This window comes from Plodia interpunctella, chromosome 11 (genome assembly GCF_027563975.2).
Source record: "Plodia interpunctella isolate USDA-ARS_2022_Savannah chromosome 11, ilPloInte3.2, whole genome shotgun sequence".
Classification (NCBI taxonomy): Eukaryota; Metazoa; Arthropoda; class Insecta; order Lepidoptera; family Pyralidae; genus Plodia; species Plodia interpunctella.
This window is the reverse complement of record NC_071304.1, coordinates 5,315,026-5,336,372: the sequence shown is the minus strand read 5'-3', so window position 1 is coordinate 5,336,372 and position 21,347 is coordinate 5,315,026. Positions and strand designations below refer to the sequence as shown.

The 21,347-nt window shown below is 35.8% G+C and overlaps 2 protein-coding genes across 5 annotated transcripts in view; one reads left to right on the top strand and one right to left on the bottom strand.

The window, feature by feature from the left end:
• Positions 1–3,174: 3,174 nt before the first annotated feature.
• On the bottom strand, positions 3,175–12,501 carry eRF3 (eukaryotic translation release factor 3). 2 transcript variants are annotated; one of them, XM_053751596.1, is made up of 12 exons: positions 11,952–12,501; positions 10,346–10,563; positions 9,762–9,867; positions 9,526–9,672; positions 9,154–9,299; positions 8,430–8,584; positions 7,838–7,955; positions 7,460–7,663; positions 6,829–6,987; positions 5,976–6,080; positions 5,646–5,814; positions 3,175–4,781 (listed from the first exon to the last, which is right to left on the bottom strand). In XM_053751596.1, exons 1-12 carry the CDS (start codon positions 12,193–12,195, stop codon positions 4,738–4,740), a joined length of 1,815 nt encoding a protein of 604 aa, XP_053607571.1. In that variant the 5' UTR covers positions 12,196–12,501; the 3' UTR covers positions 3,175–4,737. The 2 variants fall into 2 exon arrangements, with proteins under 2 accessions (XP_053607571.1, XP_053607572.1); XM_053751597.2 differs by lacking the exon at positions 11,952–12,501 and adding an exon at positions 11,650–11,767.
• A 484-nt stretch (positions 12,502–12,985) lies between these two features.
• snama (something that sticks like glue) overlaps positions 12,986–21,347 on the top strand; it is a 29,124-nt gene continuing 20,762 nt past the window's right edge. The window contains exons 1-14 of one of the 3 annotated variants that reach the window (XM_053752048.2): positions 12,986–13,487; positions 14,109–14,340; positions 14,418–14,529; positions 14,688–14,815; positions 14,997–15,163; positions 15,289–15,379; positions 15,523–15,629; positions 15,711–15,779; positions 15,946–16,122; positions 16,986–17,032; positions 17,146–17,220; positions 17,530–17,594; positions 19,862–19,963; positions 20,271–20,504. In XM_053752048.2, the coding sequence (XP_053608023.1) occupies positions 13,322–13,487; positions 14,109–14,340; positions 14,418–14,529; positions 14,688–14,815; positions 14,997–15,163; positions 15,289–15,379; positions 15,523–15,629; positions 15,711–15,779; positions 15,946–16,122; positions 16,986–17,032; positions 17,146–17,220; positions 17,530–17,594; positions 19,862–19,963; positions 20,271–20,504 (1,772 nt within the window). In that variant the 5' untranslated portion in view covers positions 12,986–13,321. The remainder of the gene's footprint in view (positions 13,488–14,108; positions 14,341–14,417; positions 14,530–14,687; positions 14,816–14,996; positions 15,164–15,288; positions 15,380–15,522; positions 15,630–15,710; positions 15,780–15,945; positions 16,123–16,985; positions 17,033–17,145; positions 17,221–17,529; positions 17,595–19,861; positions 19,964–20,270; positions 20,505–21,347) is intronic. The other 2 variants (XM_053752049.2, XM_053752050.2) reach the window with 2 other exon arrangements.

Genomic DNA, 21,347 nt, shown 5'->3' with positions numbered 1-21,347 from the left:
GCTTATACTTATTTAACAACTTATAAATGAAAATTTATTAATAATTGCTTTCGCGAAGTTGCTTCTGTCGTCACATTCATTTAAAGGACAATTATAGAATTTAGCAAACGTAAAACTGTTTCCTGACCAACCAGCGGATTTTTTAATTAGATCAACGGACAGCCCATGGCGGAGCGCCGCCGCCGAGGTAGAAAAAATTTCAATATTTATCCCGCTTTTACTCATTATCTCCTTGATCCGGCGTTATTAAATGGTTTCCTGGTGGTTAGGAACAGTCGTTCTGTATTGGCTATAGAACGATGACATTTTGTACAATCTATGTAAGACAGAAGCGCCCTCGCGGGACAAATTTCTTTCCTATCAAGAAAGGACGGAATTACCTACCAAATGAGGCATGGAACGATTCAGATCTGGGGTTTTAATCATATCATTAATTCTAATATTTAATATGTTTTTTAATAATTTCAATTTTAGACTCATGAATTTTAATATTTGATAGTCTTATCAGCGACAATGTCTGAACTCGTTATCCAGGTGACAATGCGAGTATAATTGCTACTTTTTTAGTGATTCTTGTTAATGATGATAATTCTTCGTTGGGAAAAAATTGAGTAACAAAATCAAACACTGTATTAGGATCCCAGGTGGATTGGTATCTTGGGAAGCTAAGTCGGGATCTAAATACACTTCTCTAAAACCAAACGACTATGTCATTTTCACTAAATGATTTACCGAAAACTAAACCGAGTGCAGAACGATATGTATTTAAACTGGAGTAGCTAATACCGCTGTTAAATATAAAGGTTAAGAATTCTAGCATTACGGGTAAATTATAATTTAAAGGATCACAATTCTTTTTAATGCAAAAATGCCACCAATTTATTAACGCAACATTATACTGTTTGATAGAGTTATTAGATAAAGACGATACTATTATATTGATTGTTGCTGGGTGAAGTGAACGTCGTCTGAATATCGTCCTGACAATTGACATGATACCAGGGTAAGTGTCTTCCATCGAGGGTGAGGTTCCCTGGAAGGATAAATTAATAATTTTTTATCTGATTCAAAGCATATTGGTTCAGCTCGTGACTCACGAGTGATTGTAGCAGAGGGTACCATGGTTGGCTTGGCCAATGTGGTACAACAATAATGCCATCTGCTTCATCATTTATAACTTTTCTGAGGCACTTGAGAATTAACGAGAAAGGTGGAAACATATTAAAGAAATTGGTAGACCAGTTTAAGGTAAAGGCGTCAACATTGGTGGCGGAAGGGTCTCTCTTCCACGATACATATTTTTTGCATTTCGCATTGATTCGAGAGGCAAAAAGATCGATTTCCGGTTCCCCGAATTATTTCGTTGTAAGCCGTGGAAGATAGATTCCATTGCGTATCTATGTTCCCTCGTCTAGATTCTTTATCTGCCTCTAAGTTTTCCCGAGATCTGATATCTGAAGCATAGATATATAATTGCCTTTCCTCACACCACTGCCATAATTCGCGAGTTATGTCATTAAGATGGGTAAATTTTATTCCACCCATGCGGTTTATATATGAAATGCCTACGGTATTATCGAAACGAAGTAATATTTCAGAATTTCGTAAGTTGCTGGCGAAACATTAAGTCCTATAAAGGCTGCCTTAAGCTTTAGAAAGTTTGTGTGACATTCCGATTCTTGAGCGTCCCAAAATCCATTTGAACGTTCATGCACCTTGACAAATTAAACCCCAACCAGTTAAAGACGAATCTGAGAAGATTTCTAAATGAATCGGCTACTACGAATAGGATTGTAAGACTTTTTTATATCTCCACAGATATGGACAGACAGGGTCTTCCACTCAAAATCATGTCTTAGATTTTTATTTAATAACATATAGTCATCATAATTATCATTAGATTTCTTTAAGGCTAAACATTTTTCTCGTTCGAATACCTTCGTATACATCCAACCATAAGAAATAGCAGGACAGGCGGATGTTATTACCCCGAGATATTTTGCAAAATCTTATAGTTGATTCCAATATTTTTTGCTTTTTCTCTACAGGGAGTCCTAATCTCATATTATAAGAATCTGTCTCGAATCCTAAACAAATTATAATTTGACATGGTACCTGCTCGCTTTTATCGTGGTTTATTACGAACCCCAGAAATGTCAACAAGCGCACAATTTCTGTAACACACTTTAGGCAGTCTTCATAGGAACAACCTCACAAATAATCATCCAAATAATTGACCAAGTAAAAACCATTTTTTCTAAGATAAATAATAACCGGCTTCATTAATTTTGTAAAAATATACGGTTCTGAAGAAAGTCCAAACGATAGAATCTGGAATTCGTAAGTATGTTGCTCAAATTTATTTATTTTTTGATGATTCATGCATATTTATTAAAAAATATGCATCTTTTAGGTCAATGGTAGCTACATAACAAAATCTAGACATTAACTTAGTAGCCGTCCTATAATCCTCCATTTTAAAATGGCCCGGCCCCGTCGATTGCCACGTTGATTTTGACGGGGAGGGCCCCTCCAGTTTCCCTGTTGTCCTATAGTCTTTTAAGACGTTTCTTCGAAGCTTCTGCCAAATTCGTCTTCTTAATCTGTAGACCTGACATCTCGGCAGATTTAGAGGCTTTTATCTTACAGTAAGATTTTCACCGAAAAGAAGGGAACCTCTTTCTACATCTTGTATCATATCCAAGAATTTTTTGTCTAAAGAATATGCTTAATTAATTTACGTCTATTTGATGTGTTTTCAAAGTATAAGTCCAGTAAAATTTTGTTCAGAAAGTCGTTTAAACATACGTTCAACGTTGTATATGCTTAGTTATCCTGACGGACACCATTCGCGGCAGTCATGTCCGTAACATAACTCCAGGAATGCTGCCTGGGCTTTGTGGCCATCAATGTCTTGCGTTGCTGTTGCTCTTGCCTGGCCCTGGCAGAAAGGTCAAATCCAACGAGGTTCTACGCTTTTGAAAATTGAAGAAACATTGATTGGTACGTTTGTCACTACAATTAAATAGCAATTACTTCTATAATCCTGTGTTATGGCACCCAAAAATTAGATACGGTGATCAGTTCTTTTTTCTAAAGGAAAGAAAAAAAACACGACACTTGTAGTCATGTTGTTTTGGGGTACTTATGTGTGTATAAATAACTAATGCACAGTTATTAATAAAATTTTATTTTATTTTAAACAAAATAATATAGTTGCAGCTTGCCAGTGCTCGCTCGGAGTCGAGGCGCCGAGGCGCCCCCCGGCAACAAGGCACTGACACCTCCGCTACGTTCCAAGCGAGTCCACGTAACTATAGCACGAGGTGGACCGAGTCGGGGCAACCACGCGCCTCGCTATTTGTCCACTGATATACACAAAATATTGATAATAATATACAATCGCCCCAAGACGTAAATCTGATTATATTAAAAAAGCTGAAAATTTATAAATCCATAATATACATTTACTATAACAATTCGGAGGTTGAGCCGAAGTTATATGAACTTTCTGTTACGAACCGCCTTTTACATATATTCTGCACAATATTATCGTAAGTACTCTTGATGATTCTAGTTTACCAAGAATAAGAGTAAGAAGCTAGACTTCTAAATCGGCTACCATTCACCACAGAAAATGAATGGAACTGTCTGCTCAAAGGGCTGACATTAGTGTCTCCGATGCAATCTAGTCTATAACATAGTTAACTCTGTCAATGGAAACACGTTATCGTTTACAAATAGATGGCTACGAAATAAATTACAGTCTAATCATAATGGGGTAGGACAACATATTGTTGAATCACTATTAATTAAAAACATACGTCCGTGACTACTTTAGATCTACATAAATAAATGCTACATACTTCAGTCATTGACTGCATTACAAACGTCTTTATAAATATGTGTATTTATGTAGCAAACTATTTAAAAACATAATTTTGTGAAAATTATATAATCATGTTATAATATGTGAAAATAATATATATTATATAAAATGTGTCGTTAAATTGACCACCTTGCAGTGTTAAGACAGAAACAGCTTTGTAGACATGGTAATTCAAAACAAAACATCTGCCATTGATTGTCGATACTGCACCGGTGATCATTCTAACGACGATACGAGAGCCTTATCCCGCTTACACCACGTCACTAAAGATAAAACAGTTACAATGACACTAGTAACGAGAACCCGATCACAATTTAAGCTTTATGAATGAATTTGAATGGAATTAACTGTTGGGCATTCTACACGAAGCTCTAATAATCGCTCATAAATATAATAAATAAGATTTGAAATTGTTCCCATCGTATTCATAGTTACATTATAGAGTAGATACATTGTAAAATTAACTTTTGTTAAAAAAAGTTCGAGCGACTTGAGCTAAGACCATAAAATTTGTAGGATGAAACATATATATACAAAAGTAACATTCTATAGTTTAACAACGCTACATAACGCCATTGGGCTTGAAAGTGGGCGTCGGCGAGTGCGATAGGCGTGCCGTGTAGAGCCCAACACTTGCATAAGCAAAAGCTGTAAAAAAACTGGACTAGCTGTTCTATTAATATTAAATTGCAAAATATATTTTTCTCATTTGTAAATGACGAAGCAATACACTCGAGCACTCACATGATACAGACCCCAAAATTCAGAATTACATTTTACATGCATTCTTTGTTGATATAGGTTTGGAAATACCTATTCTAGCTAGATTACAAATTGTAGTGCCGAATTTACTCAATCACTTTTAGGACTTTTCCAATAGCAATAGTTTTATCTGAAACAAAAAAAAAAAATATTATGGTACAAGCTATATGTGTATCTAACTTGTGTTTATTATAGGAGAGATAGGAGGAGAGGAAATGAGTATTGGTTGAATGAGACAATTTTCAGATCAGTGGGTTGGGGTTTCTTTCTTTCTGACTGAATGTGTCATTGGTACAACTGATGTCAGATTTTATTCAAGGGGCCTAAATGCATTATAAAAAGTAGGTAGAGTAGATTTTATGGACATGTTCGATTAGTTTCTATGCAAAGTTGGTGAAATTCATATATTTGTGACAAATAAAGGATAATTTAGACGATGTTTTTAAACAGTAAAGTATTAAGAGACGACTTCTGTAGCCTAATGATCATCATGGCGGACCGCTACACTAGAGCTCCCGGGTTCGATCCCCGGTCAGGTCTTTTTCAGCTGGGTTGTTGGTTGGATAAGTTAATCTATATATATAAGTTATAAAATATTAAAATATTCGATGAGTTAGTTTAACATAACACAAGTCTCGAACACTTTGGGGCTAACTCAATCTGTATGATTTTTTGTCTCTATATACAATCTGATTTTTATTCTACGCAATTCTGGCACTTCATAAATGTTGCCAACATTGAACCAGCCGAACTGAGAATGGAAAACATTTGATTGAAATAAAAAAAAATAAACTTTAATGAAACACAGCCGAACTGAAACTTGGAAAAATAATTTAAATGAATTTTTCGTTTTAATTAGAAAAACTAAAATTTGAAAATATAACGATAATTTTTAAAAGTGATTAGATTTTTTATTATCGTATTCAGAATTCCGTAGAATTAATAATCAGGGCATATAGTTTTATATACATATATGCGCAATAAAATTACTTACTCTCGTCTCTAAGTGTGAATCTGCCCATTTGAGCAAACTTCTTGAAGGGTTCTAAACAGATGACGCCGGCGCACTCTATCCTCATGATCGCCACTTGGTCCTGTTTCACGAAGCGCGGCCGCGTCTTCGATTTCTCACCAGTCTTCTTATCCACCAAACAAATTAGAGCCTGTAATGTAAAAATATATTAAAAAAACGCAGTCATGATTTATCTGTTTATCGAAAACATTATCGTTATACTACAAAAATGTAACATAATTCTAATGGTCCAATAAGCTATAATAAGAAACGAGAAAATAACTAATTGATAAATGAAATAGAATTCATCACCTTTACAGTAACTTCTTCAGCTGCGCAGTGTATGTGCATGACAGCTGAGTATCCAGCACAGATGATCGATTTGTGTTCCAATATCACAACTTGAGCATCGAAAATCTGCAAATTATAGGTTCTTGTTATTTTTTAGCTGTTTAAGTCCCACTGCTGGGCAAAAGCCAATCCAAACTTCCGCCATGCATCCTCATAGGAATCTCTCAAATTTAAATTAAACATAGTAAAAATACAGGTAAATTGAAATTGGAGTGTTGAGTTTCTTAGGACAAAATATGTTTAGATTAAATTGTGATGCAAATGTTCAAAGCCAATAAAGCGCCAATTAGACTCATGCGCGAATCACGCGAACTGCGAGTAAGTATTGTTTCGTGTCTAATTTAATTTAACTAGCTGAGCCCCAAAAAGTACCAGATGTTTATATTCTACCCATGTACCAAATTTCATAACAATCGGTCCAGTAGATTTTGCGTGAAAGTGAAACAAAAAAACATACATACATCCTAACAAACTTTCGCATTTATAATATTAATAGGATATTGGTATATCACACATGCTTTATTTAAATAATGAGATTAAAAATTCGTCTCTCGAGCGGGAATCTACCTCACATCTTCAACCAATTTAGCTGAAATTTTGTACACATGGATGAATGGATGGACAATAATGCATTAGTATCACCAGGAACGGCTCCAGACGTGGGAAGATCTATAGAAATGTTATTACATTCAATGTGTGACAAAAAATCATGTCCATGCAGTAAACCTTGAGTTCCCACGTTTTTTCAACTTGTGTCAAAAATAACATTTTTGTATATACTATGTTATGTTATAACATGATTGAAGATACTTACTCTTCCAGTGGTGATAGGTTCGGTGATATCGCACAGGACAAATCCGGGCGACACATCCTCTTCTTCAATACCTTTGAGTTTCACCTTAACATTTTCGCCAGGACCGATGGATGTCACTTCGATATCGTCCGACCACAGCTGGTCGACGTTGACTTGGGCCTGATGGCAACAATAACGAAATTTAAAATGAAGATTCACGGTATTAAAAGGTCGTGCTTGTTTAATAATTAAAATTATTTATATAGTGGCCCGTCTTTGCTTTGCTCAGGTAAAACCATACATTTATTTAAAAAGTCGTGCTTGTTTAATAATGAAACCATAAATTCACCACTATTACCTACATCTTCCTCAGGAATTACACTATCTATTGGTGAAAACCGTTTAACAATCCTTTAGGTAGTTTATTGCATTCATACAGTCAGACGGTCAGTTGAATTTGACTTTATAATATGTATACAGATAATGAAAGCGATAGCAATAAGGTAGCGCGAAAACAGAACGAACCGACTGTCCTCGGTCGATCTAGCCCAAATTAAACAACGCAAATTCGGTTGACCGGATTGAGAACTGAACCGAACCGAGACCGGCTAAACCTCAGTGTGCACATCAGGTTTATGCGCAATGGACTCACCCTGTTAGGCATGAGGAATAAGACGCTGCCTTTCCTGGTCATACCGGCCTCCACCTTGCCCATGAGCACGGTGCCCATGTCCTTGTATTTATCCACGACGGGCATGATGAAGGGCCCGTCCATCTTGCGGTTCAGCGACGGCAGCTCGTCTATGAGCTGGATGAACGAGGGCCCTCTGTACCACGGACAAATTTCTTCTGTTACCTAAAATATTATGCAATTTTTAGCACTGATCAAATTTATTTACCTTTTCGTATTATTAATTTAAAATAGCTCCTAATTATTGGTTGAAATTATTCAAAAATGACTGACAACAAAAAGTTTGGTGTGGTTTCTGAATCTTGTAATTTTTTGGGCTGTAAAATGAAACAAACTTACTCTTTCCAATAAGCCTTGTCCTGTTTGTCCAGAAACAGGTAAGAAAGAAAGGTCCTTGGCCGGATTAAATCCTAATTTTTTGAGGTATGGCATAATTTTGTCTCGACATTCATTGTATCTGAAAACATTGGTAGATATATTTTCTATGTTGTAAACAAGAGAAAATTCGTAGATTAGCACAGACAACTAATTGATCTATCGACAGGGAAAATTATTTAGTGAAAAAGGTTTTGGTTAGTTTTTTGTAAAGTCATGGTTTTGTTAAGTCCTACAGACAAGGAACCCTTGTAGTTTCGCTATGTCAGTCTGTCTGTTCGTCGACCGTGTCTAACGAAAACTTTAATCACATTTAAGTTGGTTTTATAAGTTTACCAGTAATTGTAGATCAACTGTATTCTACTATCAAACTTCGAACAACTGGTGGCATGGTATTAAACTCTCAGTCAGTGAATACAACTCACACTTATTTGGTTGTTGTAGTATTGGTACTTGGTTATTGTTTCAATCTATCGTGTTCCAAACTCATATGATACTCTCTCCCTACTGGTGCAATCTATCCATCCAGTAATTTATATAATAGAAATATATGTACCTCTTCTCATCCCAGTTGACAGTGGGGTCGTCCATCTTGTTGACGAGAGCAACCAAATGTTTCACACCAGCGGTTTTGGCTAACATAGCATGCTCACGAGTTTGTCCTCCTCTGTCAAATCCAGTCTCGAATTCACCTTTACGTGCAGATATAACCTGAAATTAAAATGTTGTTCTTATTATCTACATAGATTTAAAAAGTGGAATAGTGTCTGATTGACTCAATGAAAACTTTTTAGATCTATGTGTAATATTTCGAACTAATACTGTCAAGAAATCCTAAAACTCCACACTGTAAAACAATGTTTTAGTTGTTTCATAACATTGTACATACTTTATGATGAAATCTCACCACTCACCATACCAATTTGAACAATTCAATGGATATCATTAATAAAAGTAAAGCTGTCAAATGAAAATACATGTTGTAGTTTTCATAAACCACATACTCCACTGGTTGTGATTTTACAACTGGCCATGTCTGACATTAACCCTTCTTAGGAATGCTATCAGGTGCCAAGGCTTTGGGTCCCTTAGTCGCTTCGTACGACATCAACGGGGGGATATGTATCTATTCCAGGATGGAACCACTGTGGGATGTGTGATGAAATACATAGGGACTTTCTTACATATATATTAAATATTTTACTTTTATGCCATTACACCAAAGTATTTTAACTAAGAGCAAACATATGAAGATTAAACTAGTTATGCCCTATGCTTACCAACACAGCCAGATCAGCCTGCGCCGCGCCGCCAATCATGTTGGGCACAAAACTCTTATGACCCGGCGCGTCGAGTATTGTGAAATGCTTCTTTTCAGTCTCAAAGTATGCTCTCCCCACTTCCACAGTTTTACCTTTATCACGTTCTGAAAAAAACAGTCATTAAGTACAAGTTAAGTACAAGTTTGATTTTTTCCAGCTGAAAGAGACCATAAACCTGGGTATTTGGTATAAATTTCAACTTGATACCTTTACCGTTCCTGAGAAAAAGGGTCTTGACAGACAGAAAACAAAGTGATCCTATAAGGGTTCCGTTTTTACCTTTTGAGGTACAGAACCCTCAAAATAAATACATGCTGAACTATTATTTACCTTCTTGGTTAGTATCGAGGGCCCATGATAAGTACCAAGACTCTCTGGACTTCTCTCTCGCTTCTCTCTCATATTTCTCTAGTGTTCTCTTGTCCACCATTCCAGTCAATGACATTATTTGACCACCAATTGTAGACTTGCCGGCGTCTAAAAAATAATAATTTAAAATACAATAATATTTTATATTGCGAGAGATTAACTTAGAATGTGGTAAATAATATTGTGTGTTTACTCACCAACATGTCCAATAAATACAACATTAACATGCTCCTTCTTGCTCCTAGTATCTTCCACTCTAGGTGGCTTTTTCTTAGGAATCTTTTTTGCCGTTTCGCCATCCTCCTGGGACAATAAAAATAATTATAATAAATATCACAACATATTTCAGCCATTACATGTTTAATTAAACATTCTGTAGAAAATTAGGAAATTACATAATGCTTAAACTTCATCGGAGATAATAAATTAGCAACACTATTCCAATGTTACGCCGCAAAGTGCGTTGCCTCTACTAACTCAAAGTTATGATCACATAATTCATCATTTACGTCATTGACATTGAACATACACCACAAAAGGTTGGGCGATAATTCAGTGTAGATACTTTTTCACAATATTCCATGCAAACTTGTTATAGTTACATTGACATGTTCTTGATTATACTCACATATTAATTGTGCTAAACAACCCGAAATAAACAAATTTGAGTAAAATCCATACTGTATCCAAATTTTGACAGGGATAGACAACATGTGCAGAGACTTTTTATGGAACATATTAAAACTGGTACATCAATTTAAGAAAACAATAAATATGAGACCTGTGGATCGATTTCTTCTTCATCAGGTTCGTTGTTTTCTTCAGGGGTGAGTAGCGCGTCATCAGCCTCGGCTTCCCAGCTGTCGGCGGTGGGTGACACGTCAGGCGGCACGGGCGGCGCTGCTGCGGCCACCGCCGGCACAGGAGGGGGCTCCTCAACACGCGGAGATGCCGACGCAGCCCCGCCATCTCCACTTTCGCCACCTCCGTCGCCGCATCCTGTCAATACCATTTACTTTCATTTAAATAAATCAACCAATGGCAATAAAGTTGATATACTGGTAAACTGACAAAATTTAAATATCAGGTGGTTTAAAAGCTTATATACATTGTACAGGCAGCATAATTTGATAAGTATCAAGTTATGCTGCCTGGATATGAAATTGCAATGAATTTGAGTAGTTTAATGTGCTATTAGGGTTAATTCAAATGAACCCTAATAGGAAATTTGTTGGGTTTGTTCCTGGAAAATTAAGAATGAGAAATAAATTTAAGTATGAAATTTGACTGTTAATTTGATCTCAACAAAAATAACAAATTGCCTTATACATACAAAACATGGTGATATGAATGGAATGAGTAAATTATATATGTACCATTTCATACAATGATTATGGTTTTTTGATAAAAAATGTTAAACATGGGTAGAATAAAAACCAATAGTAGGGTTCTTTTTTATTAAAATGATCTAGTGTAACCACAGGAAGCAGGGTAATGTGAAATTGGTGTAAACAATATACTAATGGGAAATATTTATAAGATCGAAACCATGTTACATTTAAAGTGGGCATATACCAGTATTCAGCTATGTCATAAATATAAATATAATATTGGTATCCTCTAAAAATACTTGTGTTTGGCTGTTACAACTCTGGCTGGTAAATACTAAGTTGTTGGTGTTAAATGATTTCTTAAATTTGTATAGGTACCATTCAAACTATATGTCATTTACTAATTTTCAAATTTGAGCTTTTTCAGTCTATTTAGACTGTGCTGTGAATCAATTTCACAACACGTACTCAGTATCAGAAATGGTAAAATATACTAGGATTAAGAGACACCGAAAATGTAACAACAAAGTTATATTGTACTACATAATTAAGCTATTTTACCAGGAACAAGAATAGGTAGTCAAATAGTTTAATTTTGTCAACAACAGTTTGAATTGTCTATTTTAATATGATTTGCAATTAGGAACACAATCTATTTCTGTAAAAGTGAAAGTTACTGAGATAAGGGTTGACTTGACATACTATATTAGTCATTATCTTAGTGTTAGATATATTGTTAGAAAATAATACTGACCTCTCATAATATTCAGTTGGTACAAATGTTGTTCAGTTTAGGGTAAGAAAGAGAAAGTTACGAAATAGAGAAAAGGAGTACGTTGCAGCGCGCCGCGTGTCTCGACTTAACCCGTTAGAACTGGATTCGGAAAAAAAATAAAGTCATCAAAGTGTATGTATGTTCCATTCGTTTATGGAATATCCATACTTTTACTTTTACATATAATTACTGAAGCTACTTGAACTTTAAGTTTTTATACCTGTATTCTATACAATAGATCAATTTGAAAACGAATAGTTATGACAAGATATTCGACTCACCGTTTAAGACAGGACTTCCAGCTGAATTTGTGGATGCACTTTCAGATTTTTGTGGTGTAGTGGGGGAATCGGAATCAGTATTGTCGCTAGCCTGCGAAGGCTTACAAAAAGAAGGCACGAATTCCACGGCATTTACATTCAACGTGGAAAATTTGGTAGACACATCATTGGAATCTTTTGCACCTTGTTCACCTATAACATCCGCTTGACTTTCCCAGGAGTCCGGAGCACCGTTATTGGACATTTTATTAAACTGACGATGTAAAGTTAATAAATAAGTTCGCTTTTTGCGATATTATAAATTTATTCGCGTTCTTTTCTCGATAGATCCGCGTGTGTCTTTATCCTACACCGGAAGTTCATGGCAATTTGCCAAATGGATAATATTCGTACAAAAATACCTTCTAATTAATACGAAGATATTTTGGACTACAAAACAAAAATACAATACGATATTGATTTACTGTTAATAATCCATGATAAATATTTTTCTACACAAATAAGAAAGCTTTATAAAATTTAAGTTACTGCAAAATGTTTGACGATTTCCGGCAATCAAAAATTGTATTATTGCCATGTACGAAAAACCAGAAAATCATTGTACGATCAATGAACTGTTATATTATTTTGTGAAGACAAATTGTGTTTGTATGAGCTTTGTGAAAAACTAGGTATGGATCTTAGATAAGCTTCTAGCAATATCAAAATGTATAGTGTCCAATGATTATAATTAAATATTGTGTTTTACAATAGATTAAAATTATTTATCAAATACGTCTTGTATTTAACACTTTGTGTTCTAAAGACTATTCAATAATCCACTAAATCCTTCTTTTTATTCTTTTAACATCGTACCACGATTGCGAAGAAGGCATTTTAGTAGTAATCTTCAATAATACTGAAAATTGGCGCTTTTTGCCTACATTGGCAATGTTTGTTAACCCTAGTGTATCAGTAGGGCCATCTGCGCCGAGCTTTGCGTATTACGTTTTCCATGTTCACGGCATTTCGTTTGTCATTGTCATTGTTAATAAAAAAAAGAAAGAAATATGGCGTAGGTAGAGACTAGTAGAGCGGTGTTCCGGCGATTTTATTCTTTTGTTCTACTTTGGCGACCACCGCTTTACATTCGTTATTTCTCATCTGCATATAGATACCTATTATTTCGTTAAACTATTTTAACAAGTATTACAGAATTAACTTTGCTTTCTTTTATTGGATTTGTTGAAACTGAAGGCAAGACCACGGTGGCAAGACTGAGATATTAGTGTTTAATATCTTATCCAAGAAGCGGTTTATGAACAAGATTATCGAATTCTGTCGTTTGTCATGTTACTAAAAAACATAACATCTTGTTGTAAATTTTTGAAATGTCTGTCCATTACAAATTCAAAAGCGCATTGGATTATGACACGGTTACTTTCGATGGACTGCACATATCAGTAGGAGATTTGAAAGCAGCTATATCTCAACAAAAACGGATTGGGAAAACTTCGGACTTTGATTTGCAAATTACGAATGCTCAGACAAAAGAAGGTGAGTTCAATCACTTCCTTCCATTTATTGATGGGAAAAGACTATTGATTAAGTTCCTACATCTATAAGTGCATTTACATAAAGTGCGACATCATAACCAATGGCTGGTCATAGCCTGTGGCCAGCTCAGGCTTCATTCACTCCGATGGTATAAATTAGCCTTTAGAGTGAGAGTTTAGAGTTGGCTGTTGAATTCATACAGTCTGAATGTATTTAAAATCAACTCATATGTAGGTGAAATTCAGACTCAGATTTCATGAGCTATATTATTATTTGTAAGATATAATAAAAATGTATAAAAACTATAAGAAAAATAATATTGATTAATGTTGTATAAATGCAAGGCATGCACCATGATATGGGTGTCAATGGCCCAGCATCACCACTTCACATTGTCTTCTGCATTTTGTCAGAAATTTGCAGAAGACAATGTGAAGTGGTGATTTTGGGCTCTGATGCACTATGGCCAGAAATGACTTAAATGTAAGGGGTAAGGGGGATGATAGTGCCTTTGATTCCTCATATAAAAAGAGCATGGTCAAGAGAAATTTTGAAAAATAGTCAAGAGAAATGAGAGTGCACTGCAACTTATCAAATAAACTTATGTTATTAAATTTTCAGTTTATGTGGATGATAATACTTTAATCCCAAAGAATACGTCTTTGCTTGTTGCTAGAGTTCCACTCTCTCAGCAACCAAAGAAACAGTGGGAAGGCTCTAGTGGCAATTCATCAGGATTGCACAAAGATGTGGCTCCAAAAGGACTTGCTGATTTGTCTCGTATGGAAGGCAGTGAACAGGATAAGATCAATGCTATGATAACTCAGTCTACTTTTGACTATGATCCTAGCAAGTAAGGAGATTTTATTATATAGTTTAGTTATTATTTAGTACAGTGCATGTATTTATTCTATTTTTCCTTTTTTACAGCTATCAAAAAATTAGAGGTCAGAACCAGAGAGGAATTGTCCCTACTAATTACATTTGTTACAAGTGCCAGAAACGTGGTCACTGGATCAAAGATTGTCCTATCGCAAACTCGGTAAAATAATTACAATATCTTTTCGTCTGTAGTTTATTTTGCCTACCCAAGTCACTTAGATTATTTAAAAAAATGTTTCACAAATGATGTTATTATAATTGATGTTGTGATTAAATGTGAATGATAAGACATTAACAAAATGATGTAATGCCTTTCAGGGAGATCCTGTGGAAATAAGGAGAAGTACTGGCATACCTCGAAGCTTTATGGTACCAGTGGAAGGTCCTAAAGCACCTGGAGCCATGATGACCCCTAGTGGAACTTTTGCTGTACCAGCAGTTGATCAGTAAGTTTTATGCATTAAGCTGAATTCAATCCATTCTAATATTATAAACAGAAAAGATTTGTATTTTTGTTTCTTTAAAAAATACGAATCTTTTCTATTTACAATATAAAAACTACATTTTTCTTCACAAAGAAAAATTGTGTGGTTCTTTTACCATGACATTATTTACTTAAATTTTTAGTGAGGCCTATTTGGCCTCTGAAAATGCGGGAGGGGCCGACACTCCAACAAATGCGCCGGCTGCCCCTGAACCGAATATACCCGATGAGCTGATCTGTAGTCTATGCAGAGACTTACTCACGGATGCTGTCATGATACCTTGTTGCGGCAATTCTTTTTGTGATGAATGTAAGTATTACAATATCTTAATATGACATCATTGATATTTAGTCAATCATGCATTGCACTTGAATTATAAGTGTATAGTTTTGTCAGTTTCTGTGTGTATCCTTATAAATTTATTTATATTTTAGGTATAAGAGGAGCTTTACTAGAATCTGAAGATCATGAATGTCCAGATTGTAGAGAAAAAGAAATTGCACCTACTACTCTTATTCCAAACAGGTATTATTTGTTTTATTTTTATCTATAAATAATTAATATGCCTGTTTCTTTGATGTAGATTTTGAATCAGGAGAGGCAGTTGAAGTCCTTTTCATGATAAATGTAATAACTTCACACTGATAATTTATTATTTTATATTTCAGATTCTTGAGGAACTCTGTGTCCTCATTTCGGAACCAAACTGGGTACAGTCGGAGAACTCCGCATCGTCCTGCGGCCCCGCCTGTGCAACAGCATCCTCCTGCTCTAGGTATGTTTATTCTGATCAATAATGAAAATAAAGGTTAGTCGTGGTAATTGTGGTTATTTTGTCTTTTTTATTGTCCTCCAGAACCTCCTCAGGCTATACACGCGCAGCCACCTCCCAATGGGCCAGCGCAGCCGGTGATACCACAACCAGGTTAGATATTTTTGTATTTCGCCCTTCACATCAAATTAACATTAATTCAACAGTGAGGCTCTCGGTGCATGACAAATAAATTGTTGCTAAAAATACATACACTGATAACCGTGGACGCCGTAGTGGGCAAAAAGGGGGGTGATTTAAACCGGCAAGTTTGTGATAGATTTGGGCGTCGTAAGCGGAGGGCGAGGCCCGGCGGCGTACGATTCTGACGGGTCGGCCGACGACAATATCACCGTGACCGTGCCGCCGCCCGCCGCCGCCGCCGCCGCGCCGCCGCCCGCGCCGCCGCACCGGCCTCCGCCGCGACACACTAACATGCACCGACCGCCGCGCTACGGTACTTATTTCCCCGCTGACATTCATACCGCTGGCTTTGTATTTTCCGTGCATGGCATATTTTTAATAATTTTATCAAACCCAGTTTGAATTATACGGTGCGCCAATATTCGCATGGTCGTTTATCTTTCATTAAAATATAAGTACCTGTTTTTCGAAACGGTATATTTTGTGCTACTTTAAAAATATAAATAAAGGGGATAGTAAAAAAGCTGCAGGTTGTATAATTAAGACAGCATGGTCTGTAATTTTTCACGTTGGTTTTTGGGGTACAACAATTTTACATCGACTTTTTCATCTTTATAATTTTGATTGGGTATTACATTATACTGGTATCAAAATTATTTTGTTCATTAGTTATATTGTTTATTATATTTGCTATAATAATTGATAAACTCATTGAATATTGCACAAATTATTAAAATATTCAATATTAGTTTAGGACTAGACAGTTAAATTTATAGGAGTATGTGAAAGTAAATTATTTTATTTGCACATCCCGCTACTTTTTCTACATCACCCGCTTGGTATGTCCGGCAGAAAGCCCAGAAAATAAATATAAAAGGCAGAAGGCAAAAAGTAATCTGATTTTCTTTTTTACTTTTGTAAGTAGTTAATAATGAGAATACACAATCGCACTTAGCATAGAGTTAGCCTAGACAAGAAATCTCAGAGCGGGGGCGACGGGCGACTTTATAGTTTGCAGTGATATTGAATCATGTAGTGATTATGGATGGAAACTTACTGCATGGAACACAACACTTCAGCCTTCAGCTTTTTCACGCTTTTGAATATTTTTTGAGATAAAAGTAGTAATCTTATACGATTGACCTTACATATTTTATGTTAAAATTTTTGTCCTAGGTCCACCCCCATTAAAACCTGGCCTAGAGCCTCCGCCTAATATGAACGTAAGTAAAATATTTGTATAAAATATATTTTTAACCATTTTGGACACTTGAAATTGTTTTTATTATCCTTCGGAAAAATCCTAATATATATTTTATATAATTTTTATTCGTAGATGCCGCATAGAGTTGACGAGCAGCGGGCGAGCACGCCAACCATTGACGAACGGCGAGATCCCATGTCATCTCAGGTAAATATGCTAATATTATTTTTATTTCTCTCTCATCTGAGCGGATTCCCGGTTCCTTTCTCAGTCATTGAGCGTCGGAGCTCCACTTCGGACTGTCGTCGGCATCCCTAGTTGTCAGACCATTGGCACACATATCATCCCTGATATTAAATATAGTCAAAACCCCAACGAATAATCTGAATTGTACTTCATAGAAACCGATCTGACATCTGATAAAAATCCGGGACTATACAGTCAACCATGAAAATTCTAGACTAGATTTATCATTTACATAGTAATAATACTATGTTATTGTATTCTTTGTTTCAGGCTTATAACCGTGGCCCTCCTTCTTATATGCCAGGACCTCCACCGCCATCGCGTCGCTATAACAAGTCAGTATAGTTTTTGTGTGCATCCTATAAGCTTACATTTTTAGCAATTTACTTTTGCGTGTCTACTTAAAGAAATTTCTATGAAAATAAGTAGGTACTTTGTACTGGGTAACTACAATTTTATGGTTTATGTTTAGGCTGTTTTTTATTGTGTGCATAAATAAATAGAATAAGCATCCAAGAATTAGCCTCAAAAACTTATCTTTCCTAGACTGAAACTTGTTCAATAATGCTGATTATTTTTAATATGGAAATTTTAACATCAGCCGTTAGAATTATGGTGTAAAAGTACAGATCGTTTGTTTCGAATGTTGATTTATGTACAGTAAGCTGCAAAAGTCCATACATAGCTTAATTACTAAATTGGCGTGCACGCAACTCACGCACACATCGACATAAACTACAACAAATGAATATCAACTTTAATTGAGAAGACATAAGGCTCAATATATTTCTATAAAATACGGGGACGGTTGTCAGGCTGCTGTTTTGTTTATTATAACTACTAGTCTGATTCTTTATTTCGTCAAATGACTCATAGTTACAATGGTCTTGCGGCTCACTCTCGTCTTAGACCAGCAACACAGACCATTTAACCTTAAGACGGCGCATCACCGGCATATCCATTCGCCAAGCTTATGTAGTGACACTACATAAGAGATAATAAAGATAGAATCACTTTTCACCAACAAGTCATTATTTTTTTATTATAATTTAATTTGATAATTTTCCAAACCATGTTGTTTTGGAAACAATAATATAAGAACAAAATATATCTAGCTCTTTCTTTCGCACTTAAATAAATATGGCACAAACATAATTATCTCGCTCTGCTTTGGCACGTGTAAGGTAGTGGTAGTACGGGACACATAAGATACGATAATCAATCGATGAACTGATGATAATCGAGGATGATGGCGCTAGTGTGCGGGTATGTAACGCCTTATGTTTATATATTTTTTTAATTGACCTTGACCTAGGATAATAGCCTATTGAGAAAGACTTGTTTGCTTGTTATTACGTTTGTTATTTCTTTACGTCTTCACGTTCAAACGGGTGGGCAATTTTTTTAAGAAATTTGGTTTTGTTGAGGTAGCTGATACCTTGTATTTTTATCTTTTATAGAGTACTTTTATCCCGAAAAGTTTGCGACACTTGTAGGGTTTGGTCAAAAAGTCTGATAGTCAATGACGCGATGAATTTATAAAGTATGGGCCATGGTTTTCCTTAGAGACTATGCGGTTATTCGAAAAGGACGTGAAAAGATTTACTCGGAGTCATAGTGAAACGTAGACCAAACTTCTGTTAAATATGAAAAAGTATAATTCATCAAAAATTACTGCCTACTTTTAGTTAAAATATGTTTTGTCTCTTTCTGTCAAGGAACAAAACATAATTTGAACTCGAAGTAGGCAGTACTTTTTTATGAATAATAAACCCTTAAATTTTGAAGATTCGATTCTTTTTTTATGACCGGCGACGGCCTAATGTCGATCCTTTTTCAGAATGTCTAAACAAAACAAATTGTGATATCATTTATCTCAACAATATTTACTATAGTAATAAAGATCAAATAAATAATATATTGTCTTTTCTTTATATTATGTTTCTGTAGCATTATTGTATTGTTAGTCATACAGATATATATTTCCCGAGACCTCCCGTACTCTGTTCGAGACAAGAATTTTTTTCTCTCACTAATATGGGACATGTGTGTCTGGCCTTAGAGATTCTCGATTGAAGTAATTGTGTTGCCCAACACTAGTAAATTGTCAAAACCTTGTCAATTTGGACATATTTTTGAACGCTCCAATGAGAGCTAAGCTACCTTCCCCCGCACTCCATCACAATTTAGAGATTTTTATAATTTCTGTTCCTTTTAAAACATTATAACAAACTTAAAAAAACCACAAGATCACTGTGGTGGGGCTTGAACCGATGTCGATTCAATACCGCAACACCACCGAGCTAGTGATTATTTTAGCGAAATTACGGATATGTTACTTGGTTAATTAAAGGATCAAAGTGTAGTTTATTTGTTTACTTATGTAGATGTGTGAGTGAACGCGACCGAACGTGACCGCTGCATACGATACTTTTTGTTCACTCTATATGGACTTTTGCAGCTTACTGTACCTTCAAGGTTATCTGCCACAATCCACAATGGATTGTGATAGGCCAAGAGGGGACCCTCTAGGCCTACCTATTTACATCCGGGCTTGGGACTTCAGTTGTTCGTTTTGTGTATAATGTTAATCTGTTCCCAGCCGGCCGTACGACAGACACGGCGGCCCGCCTTTCGACGATCGCTACCCGCCTCCCGAACCTTACCAGCCGCCGCCGCCCGGGATTAAAGACTCGCCCAACGGGTATGTTTACACCATTTATTATTCTGTTTTGTATCTATGTAATATATTTTAATATGTATTATTACTATTTACTATATCTGTACTTACTATACTTTAAAGGAATGTATTTAAAATGAGTTCGATGTTAAAATATTTGTCGGTACCTAAAAATAAAATAATTAACTTTTGTTGTTTTGATTTCAAAATCAAATTTAAGATTTGTGCGCGCAACTATTTGATATATATCGATCGCATCTATAAAAAATAAAATACAAGTATTTAGTTACTCACCAACAAAGATTTACGTGGAATGAATGTGTTGTCGTAGGCGCAATGAGGATCCTCTCGAGGCGTTCAATAGAATGATCCGCGAGAAGGAAATGCGCGCGAAGCGGCGCGAGGAGCGGCGGCGGGCGGCGTCGGGCTCGCGCTCGCGCTCGCGCTCGCGTTCGCGCTCGCGCTCGGCCGCGCGCTCGCCGCTGCGCTCGCCGCCCCGCTCGCCGCCTCGCTCGCCGCGCCCGAGACCACGTAGTCGCGGCTCCAGCAGACTTCGCTATTCTAGGTTCGTGTCTCAGCTTGCCTTGTGGCTTGTAATGCTTGATCGTCGTGTTGGTAGAGGAAACATTTGATCATTTTGCCTTCTTAGAATAATATAATTATCATATTTCATTTGTATAGCCCGTTTATGTATTTGCATGTATGTTTATTTCTTTTGATCACTATTACACTATACCAATTATATTGAACACAATTGTTTGCAAATTACTTTTTCAATGTAAATTGCATTTACTGCTATTGCACGCCTTTGTATGTTGATACATTTTTGATGTGCTTTGGGTGGCATACTGTACAGTAGTCCGGACAGAGAAAACTTTACGAAGTCAAAATCAGTTTAATCTCTTTTGCAAGTCTGATCGCTTATTATTTACATTAGAATTCAACAGATTAACTGCAAGATAATGATCTGGCACTTAATAAGCTGTTGAATTACTTACTTGAATTACTTACTAATTATCAAGTTCTTGCACAATGGTGCAAGAACTTGATAATTATGCTTTTCATATATAAACCTGTACTTCATTACCCGAATAATATGTTAAATGCTTAGTATATTTCAAATATATAAAAAACTATCCATATTAGGAAAATCTGTGGTTTGGGACATTGTAGAGCATGTGGTTATTGCGGTCTTTTTATTAAATACAATAAAATGTAATATTCACCATTTCTGATAATCAATACATATAATAAAACAGTAGAAAAAATCCTGTACATTGAATATATTTACATAAAAACAATATTAGGCGATAGAGTCATAGTAACAGAGTAAGAATTTGAAAAAAAAATCTCGTCTGTTTGGCTGTGTGTTTGTCTGTTTGTACACGCTAATCTTCGGAACTACTGG